This window comes from Anneissia japonica, unplaced genomic scaffold (genome assembly GCF_011630105.1).
Source record: "Anneissia japonica isolate Jap-2015-1 unplaced genomic scaffold, ASM1163010v1 scaffold287840_len1291095_cov163, whole genome shotgun sequence".
NCBI lineage: Eukaryota > Metazoa > Echinodermata > Crinoidea > Comatulida > Comatulidae > Anneissia > Anneissia japonica.
The window spans coordinates 941,147-968,564 of NW_022728493.1; the positions used below are offsets into that span (position 1 = coordinate 941,147).

The 27,418-nt window shown below is 34.6% G+C and overlaps 2 protein-coding genes across 6 annotated transcripts in view; one reads left to right on the forward strand and one right to left on the reverse strand.

The window, feature by feature from the left end:
• The window catches only part of LOC117114175 (E3 ubiquitin-protein ligase Trim36-like), a 24,875-nt gene extending 3,960 nt beyond the window's left edge, over positions 1 to 20,915 (forward strand). Inside the window, exons 1-9 of one of the 5 annotated variants that reach the window (XM_033257746.1) lie at positions 338 to 1,046; positions 12,545 to 13,101; positions 13,349 to 13,544; positions 14,179 to 14,325; positions 15,063 to 15,158; positions 15,832 to 16,085; positions 16,713 to 16,834; positions 17,371 to 17,739; positions 18,194 to 20,903. In XM_033257746.1, coding sequence (XP_033113637.1) covers positions 12,557 to 13,101; positions 13,349 to 13,544; positions 14,179 to 14,325; positions 15,063 to 15,158; positions 15,832 to 16,085; positions 16,713 to 16,834; positions 17,371 to 17,739; positions 18,194 to 18,804 — 2,340 coding nt within the window. In that variant the 5' untranslated portion in view covers positions 338 to 1,046; positions 12,545 to 12,556 and the 3' untranslated portion in view covers positions 18,805 to 20,903. Of the gene's footprint in view, positions 1 to 337; positions 1,106 to 4,241; positions 4,264 to 11,706; positions 11,728 to 12,544; positions 13,102 to 13,348; positions 13,545 to 14,178; positions 14,326 to 15,062; positions 15,159 to 15,831; positions 16,086 to 16,712; positions 16,835 to 17,370; positions 17,740 to 18,193 lie in introns of those variants that run through there. The other 4 variants (XM_033257744.1, XM_033257747.1, XM_033257748.1 and 1 more) reach the window with 4 other exon arrangements.
• LOC117114176 (DNA repair protein RAD50-like) lies at positions 20,511 to 27,418 on the reverse strand. The gene is made up of 3 exons (XM_033257749.1): positions 27,116 to 27,418; positions 25,602 to 25,832; positions 20,511 to 24,242 (listed from the first exon to the last, which is right to left on the reverse strand). The coding sequence occupies exons 1-3, from the start codon at positions 27,129 to 27,131 to the stop codon at positions 22,525 to 22,527; spliced, it is 1,965 nt and encodes a 654-aa protein (XP_033113640.1). The 5' UTR covers positions 27,132 to 27,418; the 3' UTR covers positions 20,511 to 22,524.

Consider the following 27,418-nt stretch of genomic DNA (forward strand, 5'->3'; position numbering starts at 1 on the left):
ATAAGAGACAGTATATGGGCTCATTTTGTTGTTTTAAATTATACTTTATGTCATTGTTTCTTATTGGTTATTGGTTAAATAAATGTATACTGAATCAGAATTTATATTATAATTTATAATCCCAGGTTGTCTACGTACATTCTAATGCTTGTCTAGTGTACCGACTGTTTTTCAGTTTCTGTTCCGGTTGGTCATTGTTTAAATTTGATTATGAAACTTTAAGTACCCCCTATTTACCATGTTCAACGTCCTTTGTGGAGATTTGCCAATGTCTATTTACATAATATGTTCCGTCAGATATCAGTGTGTCTGTGAAGTGTAACGTATATTCACATAGTTAATATAGAAACATTTCTATTGTGGAATGATTTAACAAAGCCTTCAATGAAAAACAGAAATAAATCCGTTCTGTTGGTGTGGTAACCTAAGGCTGTGTATCACACAGTGTAAAACATGCTTTTATAGGTAATAATACCTGGCTATTGTTGTGGTCGGCCGTTTTTTGTGTTTTATTACCTTGAGATAATTGTAGACGAGTTATGTTGGTTGGATGACGTACGGGTTTGTCGTCGTATTCAGTCGTGTTTTTCTCTGAATGATTTTACTCACCTTAGGAATGCGAGCGAGAATAACGATACGATTTGTACGCTTGTGAAAATCATTATTAACAGAAGCCTATCGTTTAAAAGTGAAGATATTCCAGGCCTTGCAAAATTTAATTATGTGAAGTGAACGTGAGACGATGATTCACGGAACTAAGTCACTTGCTCCTAGAGACAAACAATGTCATTATGCTTGAGCAAGCTGTGTTATTATTGGACCAACACTGGAAATCGTATATGTCTGTGGAAACATATCGGCTAGTCAGCAGTGAAGCACGTCACGAGTAGCGCATTGAAACAAGGACCTAGCGCTGGGAAAGTAAGTAAACCTACGTTGGAGCGCCCGAGACGGCGCAAGCAGAAGATTCATTTTGCCAACAGACGATCGGCCACTGGGCATTTGGCTTGAATACCTGCCTTTCTGCTTAATATATTCAACATATGGTAGGTTTGACGTATGCTGTGATTCTGAATAATATGCGCACATGGATAGACTAACCTAGGTAGGCTATTGCATTACTTAATTCAATGCTGTTTGTTTATTGTTTAGATATTTACCATGTTGTTTTTGTTGTTGTTTTGTTTTACATCTAATATTTGGGACAGTAGGCCCAAATGTAGCATTTGGAGAGACACCAACCAGGGCTAATTAAACAAGTAAAAGTAACAGAGACCACGGTACGATCAAAATGTAGGGCCTACTTCGTGTTGTTATTGGTTTGATTTTAAATTGATTGAAATGTTATTGTCAAAACTGTGTCTTTCTTCGAGCGGAAATAATGCTGTGTAAGTAATTAAAGTTGGTTATGTTCCGTACAACCCATTTGACATGATGAATTATGCAATCTATTAAAAGATGTAGGATGATCTGACTGTAAATAATGAATGAACGAGAAAACGAATAGCGTCATACTCCCTACAGCAAATTAAAAATATTTTGGCTCTACGTTTCAATTATGCCTGTCTTTAATTAAATTTTATTTATTTTTTTGTTGCTTTCAGAAATACATTTTTAATTTTGACATTTATTCTTCGAGCATAAACAATTCAAAGAAGTGTGTATTTACCGAATTAGGTTGGTAAATTTTATAAGAGCTGAAGGTTTATGTATTGTTCATAAATGTCAACACTACTTCTAGTGTTTAACAGTACCTCGAATTTGCCCTCAGTCATTAGTGTTAGGCTGTCATTAGAATGCATTAAGGTTTGAGTGCGCCCTCGCTAATCATCTTAAACATGCTCTGAATATTATAGACCTTAATAAGAATTGTCTTGAATAGAAATAACGAATTTTGATTGAAACGGTAGCCCCACCACCAGTGGAAAACAAGCCTGTACTATTTTACTATATCCATCCTTTAACACATGATCAATATCGTCTATTGAAGCACACTATATAAAGAGAACTCGTGATCGATACTGACTGTTGCTTAAAATCGAATTTAAATTTGACGAAGCGTCTGCAATACGATCCTAGTTTAAAGCTGGTTGGTGGATTGCTTTATTCAAGCAAATAACATTGTGTTCAACAGATTTGATAGAACAGGACTATAATAAACACTTTTTTTAATTATATTTTCTTAGAAGACGGAAATATGAACACTTAACCACCAGAGAGAGCATATTAACGATATATGAATATGATTAGGCGATTCCTTATTAATATCATAGTTTGATTTACACTATTATTAACTCTGGTGGTTTTTATTTTCTTTTATGCGGTTGCCAATATACTTTATTTTCATAGTTAAAATGCTGGTTTGTGCATTGTTTTATTCATGCAAATTTCATTTGAGTTCAAACATTTGATAGACACAAACAAATTATAGGGTTATTTTTTTTTTAGAATATGCAAATATGTATACTTAACCGCCAAAAAGAACTTGTTAAGATAACGAATATTATGCTTAAGTGATTCCTCACTATAGTTTGATTTACAACACTATTAACATCTGGCGGCTTTTTTTCTTTTATGCGGTTGCTAATTTACTTTATTTTGATTCGTTCCGTCACTATCCCACTAACATTCATACGTTTTGTACCAATACTATTAATAACTTTTAGCATAATGTGTTCAGTCAGGTGTGAATGCAAATATTCATAAAATCAACAATATCCATAATGGCCTCTTGAACATAATGACCACTTTCTGATGACTAATGTATTAATGATGTCATTTATCACGTAAATGACATCGTCTATTGACATTTTCAATAATATTGTTTCGCCTTGTCACTCGATTCTGTAATACATTTTTTTTTTATTTTTAAATATATATTAAGAAAAAGACAATTAGGAAACAAGGTCCTAGAGGCCTATATGTGATTCTAGTCAGTGAATGATAACGGGCTGTTTTGCTTCAACATTTTGTAATTCTCTTCCATGTTCTATGGTACTGTTGATTTAAAGACAAGGTGCACACATTTTGTTTTACTGTGGGTTAACCATACATACATACCCGTAGCCCTATATTATACCAGTGTTGTTCAGTAATGTGAAAAGTTCGAGCAACAAAAATGCTTATACTATTTTACTATGTTATTTATTTTTAGCATGGTCTAGAAAACATACATTAAATCTGAACATGCCGCATTGACCTATGACCCAGTGATGTCTTGCGATTTGTTTAATACAGTACGCACCTGAATATATCCCATTTGAGTTGTTAGTACATTATATGGTACCCAAACCAAATGTGTGAGGTGGGTGACTCCTTTATTTGCCCCCCCCCTTTACAGAATTAGCTGCCTGGAGTGATGATATAGGCCAACATTATATCTAATGTGTTGATGCCATTATGTATTTCGATGCCATACGTTATGTTTCGATCAGTTAAAATTCACACAGCAGTTTCTTGCGTGAGTCAGATCAGATTTAAGATATTTCCACGGGTTAAACGATCTCATTGGCTTACAAATACGGTGATTGAGTTCTCAGATAGCCGTAGGCCTAATGCTCTTGAAGTCTGTTAATATTAAAACTATACACATGTGATACCGGTAATGACTTTGAGGTTACTGAGTAGGCCCACATTGCCTCACGAAATCGAATTGGTTTTCAAATAATTATAGCAATATGCTGGCAGTAAATCTCCTGGGTTAAGGTTCATACGCTGTACTTTTGTGACCGGTAGGCATAATTATAATACCGTAATACATTATGCATTATATTAACGATTTTGGGAAATTTATATTTGATTACCTTATTATGTAATTTTTCTATTGTTAACTTTTTTTATTGCGTCATCACAAATAATTAGTAACTACTGTACAGCAACATGCTATATTTGTCCATCCTTCCTGCACCTATCGCAACAGTACTCAATACACAACTTGTCAGCAGAATCATTGTTCTAGGCAAATTCTGCACCGATTATTGTAGGCGATAGCTTCCTTTATATTCCCATAATAGACAATTTTGGAATTTCCCATAGGCTCATTATTTTCCATCTCGGAGCCATATGCTGGATTTAAGTAGCATCATCACAACTTTCAATTTCGTAATTACTTTGAACTAAGAGGGATACAGAATACATTGTTCATCAGAGTTACGTAAAGCTGAAAAACCGAATGCGTTTATCCAACTTCGGCTGATCGACTTAGGATCATTTTAGCCCTACTGTGTGACGTATTCACGTCTCTATAATTGATCGTAAACTCAGGTAAAATCAAATTATTTTTTTTTATCATTTAATGCTCCGAAAACATACTGCTACGTGCTAGTACGTAAAGTTACGTTGTGTTTCAGCATAGATTCATCAAGTATTAAGCACAACGTTTTGAGAAAGGCCAAGACATATGAACGATGACGTAGACCTCTATGGCTGCAAGTTAATTTTACATTAAGATTTGTTTAAATAATTTGAATAATTTCTTGACTACTTCAGATACAATGACAATGTTATATTTCAAATTCTTATCAAACTAGTTAAAACAGTTAGGCTTATAATATATCTGATTGTTTCAGTAGGCCTATTGCTAAATGTAGAAGTGGATGTGCAAGGAATAGCTTTTGCTTTATATAAAGTTGTAAATAATAATGATTATATGTAGCAGTGCTCGAATAGGAACATGTAATAATCGTATCAAACATAGCTATCAACGAAAAGTTCCTTTATATTAGTTCGAACCTGCAACCTCTCGTTATCAAGACGAGTATCATACTCATTAGACCACGGAGACTTATAGGATATACTTGCAGATCTAATCCCAGGCAGTATATATACTGTCTCTTATACACATCTAGATGTGTATAAGAGACAGGTGTACGCCTTTGTGTGTGAACTAGGCACTCGCACACCTCCATGGCGTTATTAACGCTACCTGCAGACCCCAGATTAGTTAACGCCACAGGGCTTACGCCAGTGATGCTTGAATGATCTGACCTCATTTCAAGAGATTGACCAATCACGATTGCAATAGATTAGTTATTTTGATCTCTTTCCTGTGCTCTATATAAATAAAATGGTAGGCCTAAAGGGGTTCTTTTTCTATTGCATTTTACTTAGTTTGCATTGTATACGATTTGTTGATTGTGTTTTGTAAGATATTTTAACCTATTTAGACTGTCTATTAAAACCTGCATTAACAATTGTTCCACAATGCTAGCTGAAAAATCAGAAGTAAAATTGTTCATTTAAAATACAATGATCATAAACTTCACTTCGAACAATTCTCAGATTTAAAAGTTTTAATGATGCACTGTAAATATTTTACTACAGTTAAGAACCCGTACATTATTTAAAACTGAAAACTATTCCCCCATAGGCCTATACGCCGGCGTAAGCTACGCTAGTCTTTACGCCGTGTGTGTCAACATACCCTAAATCAATATCAAAACTGTTTCGATTAGATTTCCCATCGAAGTTGGAAACGTATTAAAACAGCCATTCAAATACTCATGCTTCTTTTTCAGATTTTCCCACAGACCATATAGCTTAAACAATGTTACAATATATTTTTATACTACTGTACTGTTAATACTGCACCTATGTCGGAAGGAAAAACTGCCCACAGCAATTAAGTTTGCTTTTGTTTATTCTGCAACTTACAAGAGTACTATTGTCTTGTCCGCATGCAATTTCCAATTAATTTGAGCTGGTGCTTTCATACGAGACGGAAAGACCAATCAACGTGATCATCTAACACAAATCCGATTTATATACTGTACAGTCTCCAATTAAAGAATCACGAATGAATACTTGGGCACAGCATGTGTAAAGAAGCCACGTTAATTTTCCACCCATCGCCTTTCTCACATCAATATGAAAGTTGTGTATTTATTACAGCAATGCCTACACTAGAAAAACAGCGTGGAGAATTTAAAAGCAGCGCTCCACCCTTTTGGTGACATGAAAGCTAAACGTGTTTAGGCATCGCCTAATGTGCTTAAGATCGTGACGTGTTGAGTATCAAATGTGCTTGGTATTTGACATAATGATGGCCTATCTAAGCACACTTAGTGGTAAACACGTCAAAAAGTTAAACACAATAGGCTTTTTGCACCCATGACCTGCCATGGTTTCCCGCAGTTAGCCGGGCTTAATGCCAAGTCATATTTAATCAAACACGCTATAACATATCAATACCCATAATAAAGAAGTTTGATATTTGACTTATTTGTGTATTGCGTATATACAATGTTTTAATCAAAGTGTCTCTTTGAAAAATCCAAGGGATACATCAGCTAGGCCTAGTACCCTGTAGCACAGAGGTCCAAATCTTGATCGGGACGACAGTTGTCTCACCACTATCATTATAACATATATTTATAGGTTTCTATCTTAGCTAATAGATTGGTTACTCCATATGTATGTATATTTTTTTTTCTGTTAATGTGTGTAATGCAATGCATTGAGAACAGGCCTATTGGGAAATCTGTGGAAGTATACCGTACCAAACCCGGCTAACAAACGAATGGTAATCGGAAAGCCTTGGGTTTGAATCCCGTCTGGATATCTCAATACCTTTATATATCCCTACGAGCGTGCTACCTAATTTATATTAACCTTATTTCGCAATTCACTATCTAGCAGATCAGAAAATCGGGCCACCGGGATTAGTACGAGGATAAATTTCTGTATTTTAGTTTCTTATGATATGATTGCTATTAACATTGTTTTTTTTTTCTTATTAGTTTTATCATCATCATTATTATTATTATTATTATTATTATTATTATTATTATTATTATTATTATTATTATTATTATTATTATTATTATTATTATTATTATTATTATTATTATTATATTGTTATTATTATCATCATTATTATTAATATCGTTTGAAAGAATGAATTACTAAATTCAATGTTCCTTAATCTTTATTATGATTTCATTTCGTAATTATTTATGAATAATACATTCTTAATATATTTGCAGAAATACCAATGAAATGTTAAAAAAGTAGGTCTACCTATAAACATCTACGCATAAATATAATAATTATTATTACAGTATTATAAAAGCAACATATGCGGTATTTCGCGGTTTTATGAGTACAGGGCTATTAATTCCAACATAAACAGATGCCGTGACGTAAGGCTAGGCCTTTTGAGCATAGAGAAAATAGAACTATTCTATTTTCTCTATGTTTTCTGTTCTATTTTCTCTATGTTTTGAGAAACTCTTCACTCAGCTGTAACTCAGCATCGACCGCATTCACTGAAGCGATGATTTACAACAATAATAATAGTTCACTTGAGTTAACAAGACAAATAGCGACTGAGAGAATGAAGCTCCGTAATTGAGTGTAAAATTGACAGTAGATCTGACATTTTAAGTGTGAAAGAATCAAGGGCAACTTTAACGCCACTTAGCTAAAGACCGTTGGTGGCTCCGGTGGTTTGCAGCAGATTTGTTTACAGCTATTTATCCTTCATAATGTAAATACTTGCCACTGTGTCGATATCTAGTCGATGTTATATTGAGCGTAACTTAATAAAACTATAATGCATTCTTTAGGATAATAATATAGGTTTATATAAATACAATCCCGTATCTTTAAATCATATATTTAGCCTTATCATCGGAATGGATCCGTTCGGTTTGCCAAGAATAACGTCCGAAGAAGACATATATACATGGTGGGCCCTTCTGTTGGTGATTGCGCAGTACACCGGGAGACAATCCCTACTCTTTTCTGCGGTCATTAAATTTCAGCCTTCAATTGACACAGATGGAGATCAGCGATGATGGGAATTGAACTAAGGACCAAGAGAGATCTCCACGGTTCAGATACTGCTATTACTCCTCTTAACATCATGCGATGTTTTAGTCTCTATGCGTTATAATATTTATAAACTTATGAAATTTATAAACCAATGTAGACCAATGCCGAGAACCGTCCCATGCAATTTAATTTAAAACTAACGACAATAATTTCACCAATAATATGTTATCATGGTTTATTATAGTAAATTGTGACGTCATCATTTATACTTGCAATTTCAGTTGCAATAGCATGAGTAGCTAGTAGTTGCAGTTGTACTTGCAGCTGTAATTGCTTACAACTATGTAAGCCTATGAACTCTCGGCAAAACATATATGAAATTTTACCAGTGTCGTGAACGAATTGGGCGTAACGTACGTGATGAATTATTAATAATTAGCCTAAATTTACTATTTGTAACTGGATTGAAATGGCCTTCCGACTGCCTTTATTAGTCAGAAAAATCACAGTTTCCTCATCAATAGATCTTACAATTGTTAGGTAAAAATTTTCGATATTAATATTATCAGGTTTATTAGTTTTTTTTTTCTTTTTGTAGCTATCGTATTGGGTACATTATTTGCCTATTTGTTATTGCTGCTGCGTAATAGGCCTATAACAATAACTTTATTTTATTTTTTTTATATTATTTTATTTTAATTCACATTCGACAGCGCGGAGCCCGCCACTTACAGAATGGAATACGTAAAACACAAGAAAGACGGAAAACATCAAAAACACTTACTCTATACATTTCTTAATTTTATACTTAGTAATATTCAAACTATTAAAGAACATATCAGTGGTCGAATCTAACTGAATAAATTAGTTAAAAATTCTAGGTAATCTACAAATAAGTTTTTAAGAATTGGTTCGAGAAAATGGAATATAAAAATAAATGTTTGATAATGGTTCCTTTGGCTCAGAGGTAATTGCGATCCCTAAATATAATGGAATATAATGAGAAATATTCTTAATATCCATATCGTTGTTTGTGGGTATTTAGTTGTTTGTTTGAGTTTTAGGGAGCTGTTTGAATCACTGTCCAGAGTGATTGGCAATGTGTTTTTCGCATTGTATGTTAACATTTGTTTGAAAAACGGTTATGATAGCTAAATTAAATTGTTTTGATCGAAATGTGCGTAATAAACATAGTAGTATAGCCTATTTTCAAAATATTAAATGCCTAACTGCTTAAAAGGCTACATTGTTAAAATATATGATACACTTAAATATCAACGATTTAACATTAGTATAAATGTTCCACATGACAGTCAGAAAGAAATTGCAGTATAACCCGTAATCCATGAGAATAGTGCGAGTTTATTACGGTGTTAACGGCAATTCGTTTACTGTGGTCTGAAATAACTGCTTTGTAATTCCTAAACGATTTTAAAATAGCAAGACACTAGGTAATCTAACAATGATTTTTTAAAACACTGTCGTTTTTTTATGATTGGAACTTGACTGCGGAATCATATCTCTCTATCTGATTTAAAATATTTAAACGGCAACAAATAAACTAAATTAAAAATCAATACAAACTTAACAATTCCTCAAAAATTCAAAAAATAGACATTCAGAGACAGGAAGGAGGTTATTGATAGATGACCTAAGGTGAAATGTCACGAACATGATAATTGGAGAAAGCGAAATATTAAACACAATGTTTCCGCTGACATTTAAACAAACGCTATCACGATTTAACAAGAAACAATGTAAATAATGCAGAGTACCGTATGCGTACGATTTTAATGGCGTAAGGTGACGTCATATTTATCATGGGCGTTAATTGTCGCTTCTTATAGCATGAACTACATAACGTGGCCCATTTTCTTTTAAAATATTTCGTTAGATATATCATTGTCGTACATTAATGTTTATTTTTGTTTGTTATTCAATTTACCTTATTTTGAACTGTGTATGTTTATGTATACAGGCTTAAACGATTTTATTGCATAATTCATATCGAAGCCTTATCTTCCACGCAGGAAGCTTTACCGGGGGGCCCCTCCTTAATTATTAACTCCCATCCACCCATCAGTGACATAACGTGGTAATGGTGAAAACACTTGTAAAATGCTTCCAACGGCTAGGATATTATCAAGTTGTCGAGTATAATGCGTTGTTGCATTTATTTACATAACTAAATAAATGTACATTGTTTTGTAACATTGCATCAACCCGCGATAAACCGGATTCAACCATATCGTAATCGGTATACTTTATGTATGATTTCATTGTGTGAGGAAAATATATAAATGTAATGGTATTAGGCAATGATTGTATTAAGTCATCGTTGTACAGGTCAACTTTAGTATGCTACGATAATAATACAACGTGGAGCCATCTTACGTCATGTGAATATGTTTGTTAAGATTGTACATAGTTCATGGTTCATACATGCAAACACTCAGGTCTACAATTGATCATAAACAAAATAAACATCATATTGAGGATCGCTCACCCAATAATATGCCTACAGGAAAACCTGGTATGCAAAATTCCTATTCTACTAGAACTATAGGAAGAGACAGTAATAGCAAATACATCCTCAAAACAATTGATTCAGCCTAACGACAGAAATAATGTCGACGACAAGTGCTTGACCCGTCAATAAAGTCTTAAAAATTATTTTAATTCTTCCGTTTACTCTGCTAAGCCTACAATAGTCTCAGAGACAGCACAAGTAATGCTACTTATGAATCTTACGAGTCAATGGCTGCCACCTTGCTATAAGGGGCTACCGAGGCCAGAGTGCCACTACTTGTACCAATGTTTTGAAGTTACGATAATCGTCGTTGGCCCTACTTACTGACTTACTTGATCCATCGATTTCCATAAACAGTATTATCTTACCACCAACTCGCAATTATTAAAAATATGCATTTTATATACCAGATTTAGTTTAATTTACATAATAATAAATTAATTTTATTTCAGCAGAATTGCAAGTTATTCATACATTCATACCGATCTTTTATAATATATATATATAAATATACATATGTATATAAATATATATATATATATATAATTATATATATATATATATATATATATACACATATATTGCCTTGGTTTGGCTCTGTAATCATTAGTGGTAGTGGGACTGGTTTGGGCCATATACATTTACAGTCGTACTTAATAATATAGTGAATTAATTGTCAGTATTGTATCAATGTTTAATGAGTATATTCCGGTTTATTTATACTGAGTCTCCTCTTCAGTAAAAGTTTACTATTCTCGAGAAGGCCCAATATACATAAAACATTATAAATAGTAACAACACGAAAATAGAGAGAAAAAAAAATACACAATAAAATAGAGGAATGATGAAAAAGAATTACCTATACCCCACCCCACCTCATTCCAAATTTGAGTACCAATAAAAGTAAATAGGATGATATATTAATAATCAGTAGCATTTCTTTACCTGCCCGTGTCGAGTTTGAGTGGATTATTTAGACTTTCAAAAACGTATCTAGCAATATTTGGTTTAAACTAAAAATGATGTATGCCTAACTAAATGAAACTGCTTTATATTCGATAGAAAACTACTTCATTGTTGTTCATGTTTGTAGTCGAAAACTGTGTTTAGGTAATAATTATATACACATTGTAGTTTGTTTAACAATATAGGGGCCTATTGATAATAAATTCGATAACACTCTCTCTGAACTGATATTACTCATTCTTTATCATAGTTGTTTCTTTGCATTGCACTTTGTTCTTATCAATTTTTCATAACGTTTGTAGCCGACAATATATACTTAGTCATCATGTTATGGTAGTCATTGTAAGAGTGTGTAGATTTGCCACGATTTTTGTTTCATGTGTATTTTTAGTTTAACTCACGAGTAAATCACACTGCAGTGCCATACAGGAAGGCTGATCGTAATTTCATTAGCCGAGGTAATAGCTGAGAGGAAAATATGTATTAAAATGGCGATTTGAACTAGCAGCCCGTGAAATTTTGATAAGCTGAAGTAGCTTTATGGTGAAAGGAAATAGAAAAGAGAATGCAAATATTGCTTATTTGATGCCGCGATGTCGTCTTTCCAAATCTCGTTCATTTGCGCAATATATTGTGAATGTCAACCAGACAGCAGCTACAATTTGAATATTACTGTACTGTAATATGATATTTTGGCGGAGTCCACGTGATCACAATCATTAACGATAAATTCGTATTGTGTACTAATAGACTACTTCAATAGATTGCTGGCAGGGAACTATTCATTCAATTCAGTACCAACATTAATAGTAACCAGCCTTATGCGTCTACATCACGCGTCAAATACGCTTTAATTATGAATGCGCATGCATCCAATTTATTTTTTAAAACCACAGTGCGCATGCGACTTTAGGCTTACAACCATACTTACAAACATTGCATTGATCAGTCCTAATATAATAGCCTATATCTAATGATAATTTAAAATATTAAATAATGAAATTATTTAATATTGCGCAGTGCGCATGCGACTTTAGGCTTACAACCATACTTACAAACATTGCATTGATCAGTCCTAATATAATAGCCTATATCTAATGATAATTTAAAATATTAAATAATGAAATTTAAAAATTGAAACAATAATACAAGCTTTTTATGGTAGACCAAGTATCAATTTATGTAATTATGGGGACACTTTAAGGTTACGATTTAGGGTTTTGATGACCTTTCTTTTTCAATAAATGATATGGTGCCTGTTTCTTTCTCTTTCAGATTTAGCACACGATGGAGAATCTTGAGAAGGAGCTTATTTGCCCAGTTTGTGATGACTACTTCACGACGCCTATTGTTCTGCCTTGCCACCATAATGTTTGCCATAAATGCGCAAGGGAATGCCTGTCCTCCATCGACAAAATGTCGAACGCTGGTTCGGTAGAGAGTATCTACTCTGTATCTGGATCTTCGCCACCTTCAACTCCAAACTCCCCTCCAAGGACGCCTTCAAATGAACAAGATCGCTCGATCACGTCACCTTTAATGCGTAAGAAGTCCATTTCAAGGACTGGGAGTCTACGCAGACGATCAGGTTCCTTTAAGCGCCAAAGTTTGAGTGCTGCAGAAAGTGATACCGGGGGAGCCACTAAAGGCTTGCGCAGGCGTGAGTCTTTTGGTGGTAGGTCCCCTAGGCCACCGCTATCAGCATCAAGCAGGAGCTTAGCTGCAAAGGTGAAGACATTCCCATGTCCATCCTGCAAATCTGATGTTGACCTAGGAGATAAAGGCATCAATGGACTATTCAGAAATTTCACACTTGAGGCTATTGTTGAGAGGTGAGCAACACTTCATATAAACCTACAAAGTTTAAACTAGACTTGAGGATAACAGATATTTAGAAAGACGATAGACTGACTGACTGACTGACTGACTGAGTAACTGACTGAGTGACTGACAGACTGACTGGTTGATTGAATGGCTGTTGCCTGGTTGATTGACTGATTAATTTATTGAAAGCTGATTGAATGATTAATAAATATCATAAATGCGGAATTGACAAGGGCTTCCATCTTATATTTTCAGGTACAAATTGGCGGCGAAGAAAGCTGCCAGCATACCTTGTGGATCATGCAGAGCGCATCCGCCTGAGGACGCCACTAAGAGCTGTTTGGACTGTAGAGCAAGCTTCTGTAACGTTTGCTATAAGAACGCACACCCTTGGGGTACACCTCGTGCTCAGCATATGCATGTCGGCCCTACCAGAAACTACAGGCCAAAGGTAAAGTGTGACCTGTTAAATAAACTTAAAAATATGTTATTGTACGTTTGAGTGCATTGCTGTACCATTACAATTGTCCATGGGTACCGACACCTATATTTCATTTGACATTGATTTCCTCAATGAAATTTCTGGATCTCCGCCTAGACAAGTTTTGACAGAAAACCCAAGGCTATTTAGATGTTTTCGTCTATGTACTTTACAGTAAACACAAAAATAAATAGGCCTACTATTACTATAGTTAGTATGAACACGTCCTTTCTCTGTAATATTGCACCTTCATTGAAAAATGGGTCACGTAATTCTACAGTAGTTACATTTTTTGCCACCAAATATGTTGAGTTCTCCCATTATAGTGGCATTCATAGATTAAAAAAAGCTTTGGTTTTTGAGTTATTACCATTAATATATTGATATAGTTAAACGAAGACAGTGTAGACATATAAAAAGTATATATAGATCTATGTAACACAATAAATAATCTTTTTATTCAATCTTTTATATAATTTTTAAAGATGTTATCCGAAAACTGTCGGTGATATTCACTTAGCTTGACATGGCTACAGCTAAAATTATATATTCGTATTACACACCTTTGTATGAGGTAAATCCACCTTTAACTCTTGTTTTGCAGACGATAACATGCCCGGAACATCCGGAGGAGCGAGTGACCATGTACTGCGACGGCTGTCAAAAACCAATATGTCACATGTGTAAATTTTCTGGTGTCCATAGCACTCACAAGGTGTCCGGTATGGAGAGAAAGTACAATGTTATGAAGGTTTGTTACTGCGATTTAAATTCACGTACTGTGAAAAGAAGTTTGGCCAAACACGCTTTGGCATACTGTAATGCCTTTTTCTTTTTGTAGTCTGAATAGAATTGTTTTCATTTACAAAATTTCTCACACCATTTCTTAATCCCTGCACATAGTCTTCCCTTGCATTGTCTAAACAGCGTTACTGTTCTTCATTTTTTTGTTGTAATAGAAAGTCAAGAAAGTCGTCCATTCGTCAACTCAATAAAAAGTCTTCCTCCTATGAATTCGACTCTTACTAGAACTCGATCTTGATCTAACTGATATTCCTTCTTCAGTACAGTAAATCTTGCCGTAGGTCTTTCGTTGCACCACCCCTTGTGCATTCCCAATTTACACCGTTTGCAGCAAACACAATCATTGTATGCAACGTGAATATAATTCTTAATTTATGTGGGTATTTTTGTATGTGTTGTTTGTATTTTTAAGTAGGCCTATTAGTTTCAATCTTGAATCTAATTTTTACAATATTATTCAAAGCATGCGACAGGCATTAGCCTATGCACTATATGAGTTCTAATGTATTACTCGAATTATAACTTCGTACTTGAAATAAACTTCTGAAGTTTTTCGAGAAAAAGAAACCCGACCAGAATTTGCATTTTTAATGTATACGGTATATTACGGTATTTTACGCAATATATTTTGTTCTTAAACTCTGACAGGCTGCGTGTTATGTAAAAAGTATGGGTTTTTTTCAGGATAAACTGGAAAAGAACATAAAAAAAATACAAGGCAAAAGGGAATTGATTTTGGCGGAGCTGGACAGGATTAAGGCAAAGAGAATAAAGTTGGAGGTAGGCGTACTTTTTGATTAAAAAAAAATAATATGAAATGAATTACGTATGGTATATAGCAGATGATTCTAGACAAGTAAAAATGAATTGGAACTTTTCGAAGGTAAGGATTAAAGGTTGTGGGAAATTTGTTTGCGTCGTATACATATATAGAATGGCCGTAGATTTTCAGTGACTATTTAAAGTGTTGTGGGAAATTTGTTTGCGTCGTATACATATATAGAATGGCCGTAGATTTTCAGTGACTATTTAAAGTGTTGGCAGAAACAAATAACGGAAAAGAAGAATGGAAGACAATATGATTTGTTTAAGCTTAAAGTATCTATTAAATTTTATATTTCGGTGGAACCACAGCATGATTACTATAGTGGATGTAAAACATACTCAACCATCCAACTTGTCAGTCAGATAAATAAATCAGTTAATTAATCAATTAGTAAAAATGTTAGTCCGGGTGATGATAGTTTTGATGATAATGATCATCTATCATAGTCATTATCACCACTACCGTACCGTACCGTATATTTTTAACAAAAGTGGCCGTTATTAAAAACATAACCAACATCATCAATACAGTATAAAATATGTTCCCTACCAAATTATAGCAAACCATGTTTATATATTTAGTCTACACCATAAAAATGACAGAAAACGCGTATTCATTTTCTAATAGACATCAGGGAACATATTCAAACAAGAAGTGAATTCGGCATTGGAATGCGTCCGTGCAATACTCCAGACGAGAGAGGGCGACATTGCTGGACGTGCTGAGACTGAGGTGGCCACAAGAATCAATTTGGTACAAATCCAGCTTGAAGCTTACGAGAACATGCTGCAAGACTGCAATGTCGTTGAGTATGCTCAGGAAATTTTGAAAGAAACTGAGCATGCGTGCTTTGTCCAAGCTGCACGCCCTGTCATTAGCAGGTATGTTAAGTGTTTATAATAATTATATTATAGAGGCTGTTTATGATGCCTAAATATATAATATTTAAAGTTCTGAGTTGAGAAGTAGAAGTTGAATGATTATTGCTAAGGATATAGTGATGAATTGTTATATTTTATTGTTTTACGTTAATATTAACTCAAAGCAAGTAGTAACGATAATCTCGTAACAACAACTTAACTCTGAATAAAAGTCTAGTATATCAGCCGTTTTTTGCGGTTTTGTCAATATAGTAATAAACAAAATTGACTGAACTCACTTTGTTAATTAAGTACACATATAATACATCGTGAAAATGTTTGTGATAGGTATATCATTTCATTCTATGATCGCAATGCAATCTTGTCGCAATTTTCACGCTCTGTGACAAATGTGCGTAGTACGTCCCGGTAAAGTTTATTTTATGTATAGGTATAGGTATATGAGCATATTTTTCGAATGAGACGCGACTCAGAGGTAACGTGTAGGGTGGCAGGGTTGATGGTTCTCAACCAAAACTTTTAATTATCGATCCGATTTATTTTTTTATTGTAATTTCAAATTGTAGTTGTTTCACATGATTAATAATAATAATTCCTAACTCTGAACGTTGATGTTACTATTCAAAGGATGCACAAAATGTCTGATGCAATGAAAGTGAACCACATAGATGTATCGGACAACTTCAGGGACATGCAAATCACTTCAGCCGGAGCATCGGAAGCTGTTGGTAGCCTCGACTTCCTTAAAAGTAAGGGAATTGTTGTTCGTGCTTACATGGTGTAGCGGGTTGTTTCATTGTTATGTTTTGGCAAAATCAAAGTTCACACATACCATATATTATTATGCACGTGTCAACAATTCACCGACACAACAGACAATAGGAATATCATCAGTACACGGAGGTAGCAATGCCTCGCTTATCCTTTCCCAACTACTGGGCACTTTTCAATGATAACAATTGTTTAGTGAATAAAAAACCTACATGGCATTCCTAATAATGGTAATGATAATGGTTGGAGACTTATATAGCGCATAATACATGGTCTCTATGCGCTCGGGACTAGATGTTGCACTTTACAATAATACATACAATCATAGTAGACAATAATCTACATCTTCAGTACTGCCATCATGAACATAAAAAAACACAATAGTATGTGTTCTATGAAATGTAGACCTACAGTAATGTTAGTATTAAAACACCGACAACCGAGTACAGTATTTGAAATCATCTAGTTACTGTATGTCAGAAATTACAATATAAATACAATCTTTTATTTTTAGCCCCGGGAGCTCCAATAATGATGTCTGACGAATCACAAGCTTACAAAGACGTGACTCTTTATTGGAAACCGCCATCTGACGGAGGGCATGTGGATTTCTACAACCTGGAATATCGCCAGATTGTACAGCATTCACCTACCAAGACAGGAAGCAAGTCCAAGCAGACCAAGTTCAAAACTGCTGATCAAAATGAACTAAACTTCACAACAGAGGCAACATGGACTTTAATAAAGGCTGTCAATGCTACGTCATACTCTATATCAAACCTAGAGAGATATAGGGAATACGAGTTCAGGGTTCAAGCTGTAAACAGCGCGGGTTGTGGGACATTTAGTGACTCTATACTATTAAGGACTACTCCAGGGTCAGGTTAGTATTGATATAGTAATACGTACCTGATGCTTCAAAATCATAATTTATTCAAACACATGCCTACATGGAAACTACCAAAGACATTAAGAATGGCCTCTTTTAGGAAATTGTCTCATCGTTTTGGGTATGCCATTTTCTATTCAAAGTTCTGAATATATGTATATATATGTATATGTATATATATATATGTATATATATATATATGTAATCTGCGTGGTTGGCTTAAACCAGATCATGTAGACAAGAGTGCTCAATGCAGTATATAGTAGAGCAGATAGACAAATAAAACATGTAACACTGGGTTAAAGACTCAACATTATATATATATATATATATATATATATATATATATATATAAATATACATATATATATATATATATATATATATATTCTATTTTCTTTCAAGTGTTTGCCGAACATTACGCTTGGTTCCCTTTTTTATCTTACAGTGTTTGACTTCAGATTCGATTCAGCAAGAATCAACTCAGGAAGAGACACAGTTGAAGTAAGTGACAATGGCATGACAGCCACCATTGTCCCGAACAGCAAAGTCCTCGACAATGTTGGGCTTATCCCCACAGGACCAGTACCACTCGACCCCATCTACATCATTGGCGACCAGAAAATAACTTCAGGAAAACACTACTGGGAAATCGTTATCAACCAGTCAGCTTACATAACACAAGTTGGTGTCGTTAGTGAAAAGAAATCGCGCCTGGTTCTCCATCCAGGTGATCAAGTAAGCACAGACAGCGGACATGATAGTTGCGAAGAGATCGATGTTCATGAGGATCCACTCGGCAGTGACTGTGGTGTGATGATAAACCATGTGATGGGTCAGGTTCGTCTGCCATCAAAAAAGAGCAGCAGTGGCAAGGAAACATCAGCAGTTACGGTATCGAACTCACTGGGTGTTTTAGTTGATTGTGACAACGGCTTAGTGAGCTTCTACGACGGCAACACAAAACGCTTGATATTTTCCAGTGAAAGTTGCGTACGAGGACCAGTTTACCCAGGCCTAGTAATAGTCGGAGCTGGTTCATTTAGTATTCGATGTTAGGGTAACGCAAATTCATAGTTATATCAGGGTTATGTATATTGTTGTTGGTGTATGAATTTTAAAGTTAGAGTAGTTGTGCTGTAAATCATGGTAAACGATACTGCATCTTTGGAAGGAGTATTTTGATGATACAAATTGTCGCCTTCTTTTGTTTTAATTATATTCTTGCCTAGAACCAAATTATATTCTTGCCTAGAACCAAAATTAATAATACTTCAATAAAATAATATTTTAGTGATTGAGATCTTGTTGTAATGAAAATGTTTTAACTGTTTAAATCCCTACAATATCTTTAAGGAAATTTAGGAATTGCCTTGCTATCACTTAAATATTTCGTGTGTGTTCTTATAATTTTATATTATTCATGTAAAACTGGATGGGTTGGAAAATATACAACAGTTAATGTCTAATGTTAGCTACATTTTAAATATGTTTATTCCTATCTAATGCAAGAATAATAAGAATCACCATGGTTTCATAGGCTTATGCTGTAATATAATTGAAAGTCTTATGCCCGCTTATACCATTATAGTTAATATATAACCTACTAAAATCTCTTTACGGTAAATCTACAGTTGAACGGGTCGACCATGATAAGCAGTACTGTATACATTATTGTGCCTAATGGAAATTTTCTCTAGCATATCTCGTGTAAGAAATAGTAAATAATTTCATAGAAATGTTATTGTTTACATTGTTGACAATATTCCCTTTTTTTCGAAGTCATAAATTGTTTAAGTAAAATGTAATTTCTATCATTATAATAATATGCAAATTATATTATATAACTAAAATGTATTGCAGTACTATTGATTACTACGTTTAGCCTGCGGCGTATTATACAATATATTTCTAAAATTTAAAATAAACGCAGCTTTACGCCATCTTACATATCCTGTATCAACATAGCAGGCTGATGTCTTTAAACAATGGCAAAGATACTAGAAACACAAGATAGACCTTCCCACAGACAAAAACTGTATCACCAATTTGCAGGATAGGTATACTGTACTAAGGTAAGCTTGTTCATCTCCTGTCGTACCCGATGCCCCAATAAATGAGGCGCCGCGTATAGTACAGGGGGAGATAAACTCAAGTAAATGGTCATTATTGTAAGGACACTGGCACCGCGTACGGTGGGAGATCCGTAAAAGATGTTCTGTCTTTTGTTTCTAGTATCTGGTAATAGTTATTCTGTGCTTCGTGAATGTCAATGCTAATTAATGCATTTATGATTTTTACTCGAACATATTTCAACGGTTTTAAAACATTTTTGACGGTTATTTTTTATTTCATTATTTTTTTCTTTATTGTTGTAAACGACCTAATGCATTCAGAAACTAATGGTTAATGGTTTTACTTTATTTTTTTTAATTATTATTGATGATATAAATTGTTTACTTATTTATATGCTAACGCAGATCAGAAGCACGAAATGGATTTGTAAAATCAATACATTTATCGTTCTATTTTAGAGCATTCTTGTGTCTAATGTTTTAAAACATTTTGATGGTTGTTGATTTTTGTTTTACAAATATTTTTTGTTACTGTAAATCTGAAATTGATTGAGATACATTGTTCCTTGTCAAAAACAGAATTAATAACAGTTTGACGAATATTTAGTACACGTTTAGTGACCTAATGCATGCATCACCCTCAACTCATAAACTAATGGTTAATGTTTTTTCCCTCGATTTTTTTTTTTAAACCGATGATATAGACTGTTTACTAATATGTATGTTGATGCAAATCAGGAGCACGAAACGCGTTAGTAAAATCAGTATATTTGTTGTTCTATTTTAAAGAAATCTTATGTCTAATATTTACCTTGATATTATCAACGTGCCTTTGCTATTCCACCTACCTTCTACCTTGATATATTTTAGTCTGACGTCACAGTAGGTATGCAATAACAATGTGACGCCATCTTATTGTCTTTCCTGGTGGCATATGTACTTTTTAACTTGTAAAAATGATATTTGAAGCTTGAATTATTTTTGTAAAAGAATTCTTTCTATTGTTTTAGTTGTACAGTAAATGTATGCACAGAATATATCGACTAGTAACTTGAATAAAGAGATTAAATGTATGGAAATTGACGTAAAACCAAAGCAAATACTCCGCAGATGTCTCAATGTAGTACTGATTACTTTATTATTTACATGCATGTTAAAATAATCAAAATGTAATTTATAAGGAGGTTATTGTAGCTAAACTATGAGTCTTATTATGATATGCATTGAAATAAGCGTTCACACGTACTATTACATTTTATGTGACAAATTTGTAGACATTACATTTATTTGTTACATAAAATAATATGGTAATGTTGACAGTGCTTTATGACTGTATCCTTTATAACATTAACACACCCGCATGTTAAAAAAATGAAAATAAAATTAATTGCTTCACAGTTGCATCAACTTCCACAATGAAAATTCAGTGACTAGGATGGAATTGGATGACCCAGGATCATAAAAGAGGATGTTACATTTTATATGCTATTTATAGTAACTGGAATCAATTCATAATCATCATCAAATCTTTATTTCAGGAATTAAAAGCCATATGAAATACATAATACAAAAAGAACATTACAAAAGCAGAACACAGAAAATAGCATAACAAAAAAGCCAAAAAAGACAATATTTATAAACTGTTTTAACTAACTTGTTTATTTCTAAATTCATAGAAAGAAGGTACATTATCTAAGACAAACAGTTGACTGGCAGACCAAGGAGTTTTCTTAATGTATTACAATAACATACTTGAAGCTCTCTAATATTAACCAGTGTATAGTTGGCCCAAAGACCACTGCATTACGTAGCACAAACTGAGCAGAATAGACTGCTTTTTACTCCATTTGAGCATTTGCTCAATTTACGACTTAACATAATATTCGCTCTTATAAACGTGGATCTATATTGTCGCTTATATCTTGAGTAGGCCTATCTTTCTTGAAGAATCTTTAGCTCATTGCCACAGAATTTAATTTTATGTAAGCCATCAGACGTCTTTCTAAGTGAGAAGACCATACCATATAGTTTTCTTGTGATTAAAGCTAATATTATGATTCATGCCAAAAGATTCACAGACACCAGCAAACTGTTGCAGGCCAGTGTTAGGGGTGGATATTAGGGTAATGTCATCAATTGAAATCACAATATTTTGAAGAATGTGTGAGTAGTTTCGACAAGTGTGCCTAACGGCTACCGGATAGTCAACAGAATATCAACTATGTGTTTTCTATTATTTATTAATTTTAGCTACTGATATCTTGGCTAAACCCCGTCTAATATATGAATTAACATGTTACGACGTTTATTTAGCGTACCAGTTAATAAACAAAAACGGTAGGCCTATTTAACGCAAAGAAAAAACAATAAACAAAAAAACTCTACGCATTAAAAACGTACCAGTCAAATACGCATAATCACGCATGGGTTACCCATTACCATCTACTAATTCATGTTGGCTATGAAATTCCATGTCATTCTTTTAACGTTACCTTTGACCTGATCTGTTTTTAGTGAACTAAGAATTTCCCTACTCTTATTTCTAATTTAGCCTGTAATTTTTACGTAAGACCACCATGTTATTTATTAATGTTGGGGCACCTTGATTTGCTACGTCATTTGAAGTATCACTGTGACTGATGTCTTTGGACACAACATAAGATTATATAGATTGACCGCAATCCTTCCTGCTCTATAATTTTGTTCAATCATCTTTAAGTTTACTTTCTATGCTTTTTAATTGATCTTTGAGATTTTCCATACTATTTTGAAAGCTAGATTTTAGGTCTTCAAAAGAATTCTTGATATAATTCCATTGACCTGTCACTCTCTTCGTTATAAACTCTGTCAATTCTGACTTCAATCTTCCCACACTGTCTTGTAAGTTTTGTAATCTTGTATGAATACTTTGGACTTCTTTTCCTAGGTCTTGTAATTCTGAACATCGACCTTCTATTCTCGTCTGCATATCGTTGACTGTACTATGTAGTTCGGCCTGCAACTGTGAGCTATTGTCCATGCGCGATTGTAAGTTATTCCTAATATCTTTGGTTACATTTATTAGTTCTGAATACTGTGAATCTTGATCTTGCCTGTGTCCTTCCATTATCGCTGTTTGTATGTTGGTGATTTGAGAAGCGAGAGCAGTCAAGTTTGATTTATGATTTTCCATGTTTTCTGTTAATAAAATTTGCATTTCTTTCATATTAGTTTTTAGTTCATTTTGAAACGGCACTTCGTGATCGTTCAATTTATTCTGCAACACATTTTCCAATGTCGTTTTATCAACACTTAATTCCAGCGTCTTGTTCACTGATCGTTGTAGTAGTACAAGTTTTTGATCAATATCATCCGCTCGCATAGTGGAGTCGTTACGCTGGGCACTACTGTGGCTCTTTAGTTCTGTCCGCAACTTATTCAATACAACTGTTTGCACACTAACGATCTGATGACGCAGATCAGTTTGCAACTGTGAGCTTTTCTCCTCTATCCTCGAGTGTAAGTTATTTTGAAAATCTTTGGTTATATTTAGTAGTTCTGAATACTGTGAATCTTGTTCTTGCCTGTGTCCTTCCTTTATTGCTGTTTGTATACCAAATTCTAAATTGGTGATTTGAGAAGCGAGATCAGTCAACATTGATCTATGCTTTTCCATGTCCCTTGATAATGAACTTTGGATGTCTTCCATCTTAGAGTCTAGTTCATTTTGAAATTCTTTTTTGAAATCGTTGATATTATCCCGCAATAATGTTTCCAACGTCGTTTTATCATTACTCTGTTTCAGCGTCATGTTAACTGTTTGTTGTAAAAAAATAAGTGTTTGATTAATATGATCTGCTTGCATACGCTGCACATTACTGTGGTTCTGTAGTTCTGTCTGCAATTTATTTGATACCTTTGTTTGCACATCTTCGATCCGATGGCGCAGATCAATTTGCAACTGTGATGTATGATATCCCATTTTTTCTGTTAATGATTTTCGCAAGTCTTCCATCTTAGTTTCTAATTTACTTTGAAACTCCACTTCAAGAGTTTGTTCAAGATGATGTATTCGATCAAACGACTCTTGTCGCAGCATGTTGATGTGGCTCTGAAAGAGGTCTAGTCTGGAATTGACACTCACAAAACACGCAATTATAATAACCATAAATGCAAATTGTGGAAGCAATTTTAGTAAATCATAATATGGTGGTTGATTAGGCCCATCCTGTGGGGGAAATGGTCGGCGTTGGGGTGAATGTATCGTCAGAAACTCTTTAAACTGGCCTAAGACCTCACCATCAATGTCGTCGACTTTGCCTAACAGTAAAAGCAAGTTAGTTTCTGACACCAAAGTATGCTGTGTCTGCGTGATCATCTTCCTTCTGAGGTATACATCTGTTGCTTCAACATCAGTTACAACAAAGGCAACATTTTCTTTACCTTAATTGAAAACATATATTATTAATTATAAAACAAATGTATGGATTTAATAGCTATTATAATGTACGCATATATTTTTATTATAAGATCCTTAATTCTTAAAACTTACAAATCGTGTGTACAAATTATCATTATAGTCATCATTATTCATATTGTCAGTAGCATAACCACAATTGACATTACTACATCATCTGTTACCAACACTCAATAACATCAGCATGATTATAACCATCACTATTATAACCACAATTAACAATAATTATTAACCTAGCCGTATTTATCGTCATCGGCATTATCGTTACGAGGATGGATTGATGGATTTATTCGATGTAAACGCCAAGAGTGACCCACGAAAGTCTAAAGACTTATTTCTAATTCGGTCCTTCTGGTGGTGATTGGGCAGTACACCGGGAGACAATCCCCTACTTTTCCGACGGTGTTAACTTGTATTTCAGCCCTCCCGCTGAAACACAAGGAGAGATGATGGGAATTGAACAGTGGCGTAACAGGCGGGGGGCAGACTTCCCCCCACTGACGGTTTTTACCGGGCTGACCAAGCGGTCGTACCGGGCTGGGTAATAAGAGAAAAGAAAGAGGGGTGAGGGAGGGAAAGAGAAAGAAGGGGAAAAGAAAAGGAAAGGAAAAAGTAAAAGAAAAAGAGAAAAGAAAAATAGAGACAAGAATAAAAAGGAAGATATCATGACCAGACTCACAACACCCTGCAACCCTTCTCCATTTCAAAAGTATCCATAGCTCCTTTTAACTAAGCCGCCAGATATTCTCCCCAGTGGCGTAACCACCGGGGGGACAAGGGGAAAATATCGATCTGTGGAAAATCTTTCCCCACCCCTTGAAGATGCCCTTTTCACCCCATGAAAGTGCCTAAAAATCTCAAATTTCGAGCGCTTTGCGCGACTTTTTTGTTAAGGTAGGCCAATTATCTCTAAAAAGTGCACATATTAGGGAGTTTTGATCAATTCCAACGAAATTAGAATTAAAAACACAAACATTTTATGCGCGCTTCGCGGGCATATTTTTAAGGCTTTTTAGGGTTAGATATTTTTTTTAGGTAAGATATTTTTTTAAGGTAAGATATTTAAAGACAAAATAGTCCCAAACTCAAGAAAGAGAATTTAAGATAGATCGTTTTACCTAAAAGAAGGGCCTCAGTGTGTAATATGGTGGAAAAAATATGTTTGCTATAAATAAAGCCATAGTGAAAATGCTTATATTCAGTCTAAAAAAAAACAAAACATTTTTTAGGGTGAGAGCATTTAATGTCATTATTATAGACATACATAAATAGGCCTACAGTCACAAATCATAATCATTGTAAGCAATTATAAATTAGGCTATTACCAACAGTCCTACTGGCATCTTTGACAGCACTGTCGTAGATCGAGTCGTTAACATCAGTCAATGCCAGACGTCCACTACAACTAGAATGGCAAAAGACAACCTTCTTGCCGTCGAACTGAGTTGTCTTCTGAAGTGGTTGAAATATAATTTCTTGACTGGGACATAAGTCTCTGATAAGTCTAACGATAGATTCACTTGTCTCCGATTGGTAGACGCTACACACGATTATTGCTGTTGGGTGCAGACAAGTTAAATGTTATGTTTATAATGGAAACAAATTTCAGATTTGCTTTCTCAAATACAATACAGTATTTAAATTCAATGTTTAGCTAGGTCCCGCTAGTCCCATCCAACAGTGAAGCAATCAGGGGAAGATCCAGAATTTTTCAAACGGTGGGGGGGGGGGGGGGGGGGGGGAAGGCACGGCAGTTTCAGAATAGGCCTAGATAAGTAAGATCACATGACATTGATATGCATTGAAATTTTTTTAATTTAGTGGCAAAACGGGTGGGGGTGTGAGCACGTTCCCCCTACTGGATCTGCGCCGGTGCAATATTTTTGAGCAAAAAAATATATAGGCCTATATATATAAATATAACACTAACTTCATTTTTTCTCTTTCGCCTGTTTTATATTGACCAGAGAACAGTCAGATCCATGTGCAGGCCTATATAACAGTATATGACTGCTCCCTGGTATTTAATAACTGTTTCATCGTATTGATAGACTATGATAGGACTGGGACAGGAAACACATATTTGCCATGCCATAGACGAAAGAGTACGCAGAGGCGGGATGTAACCCCCTACATATAAATCCAGGCCTGGCATAAAATAAAAAGATGTTTGTTGACAGATTAATCCGAAATAAAATTGAATGTTATCACTGTGGCCCAGTGCCCATTTGTAGCTGCATAAGTTTTTTGCATTTATTGATCCTAATTTGACCCCTTTCTTTAGAGTAAGCGATCAGTCCGAGTGGAATGGCCGCTGGAGTGTTTTATCGTGGAATATGTGGATAGATAAACTTCCAGTATGATACGCCCTTTGGAAGCGCACAGAGGCTCGAGATTGTTGCTGCCGGGGGTGGGGGTGCTCCTTTCACCCACGGAGCCCGTCACTGTATTTACACAAAGGTTGCCTCTAACAGTAGTAGTAGCAATGGACCTTTGTCTTTAATTACATTATTAAGAGTCGTGGTGGTGGACTGTTAGTAGTCCTTAATGTTGCCTTATAGTGCAGTAAATGGTGTAACTCGTTTTCACGGTAGCTGCTGTGGTATCCATTTGACAAATTTTATTCCCACTCCTCACCCCCGGATTCGCAAATGAAACTCTGCTTATATAACGCATTATGCTAAAGCCTCAATGCGCCTAACAGTAAAAATAAAATTCGGGGAAAAAAAAATTAAGAAAAATACAAGTTAAAAAGGTGAGTTATATTAGAATAGGACCTAAAATACTACAAGCACTATGCCATTAAAGCCAATACGTGTGTATTAATATACAAGTTTACCTTGATTCTGTTGCATGTTTAACAAAAATCTAGGCCAGATGGTACGGTACCGTAGTAGCTGGCGTATCGATGATCTTACAGGTTTGTGGCGACGTTTACCCCTCCTACACACAAGCTCAAACTAGCAGGAAGCAACGTCAGATTAAACTATTAATAGCCTAGCAATTTGAAGAATAAACCACTACGGCAATGGATTATTATATAGAACAGTTTTGGCCACGTATTCCGTCAACCGGAAAGAGTTAGTATTACCATTATCGTTATACTGTACTGTAGCGATACATTACAGTACAGTGACAAGCT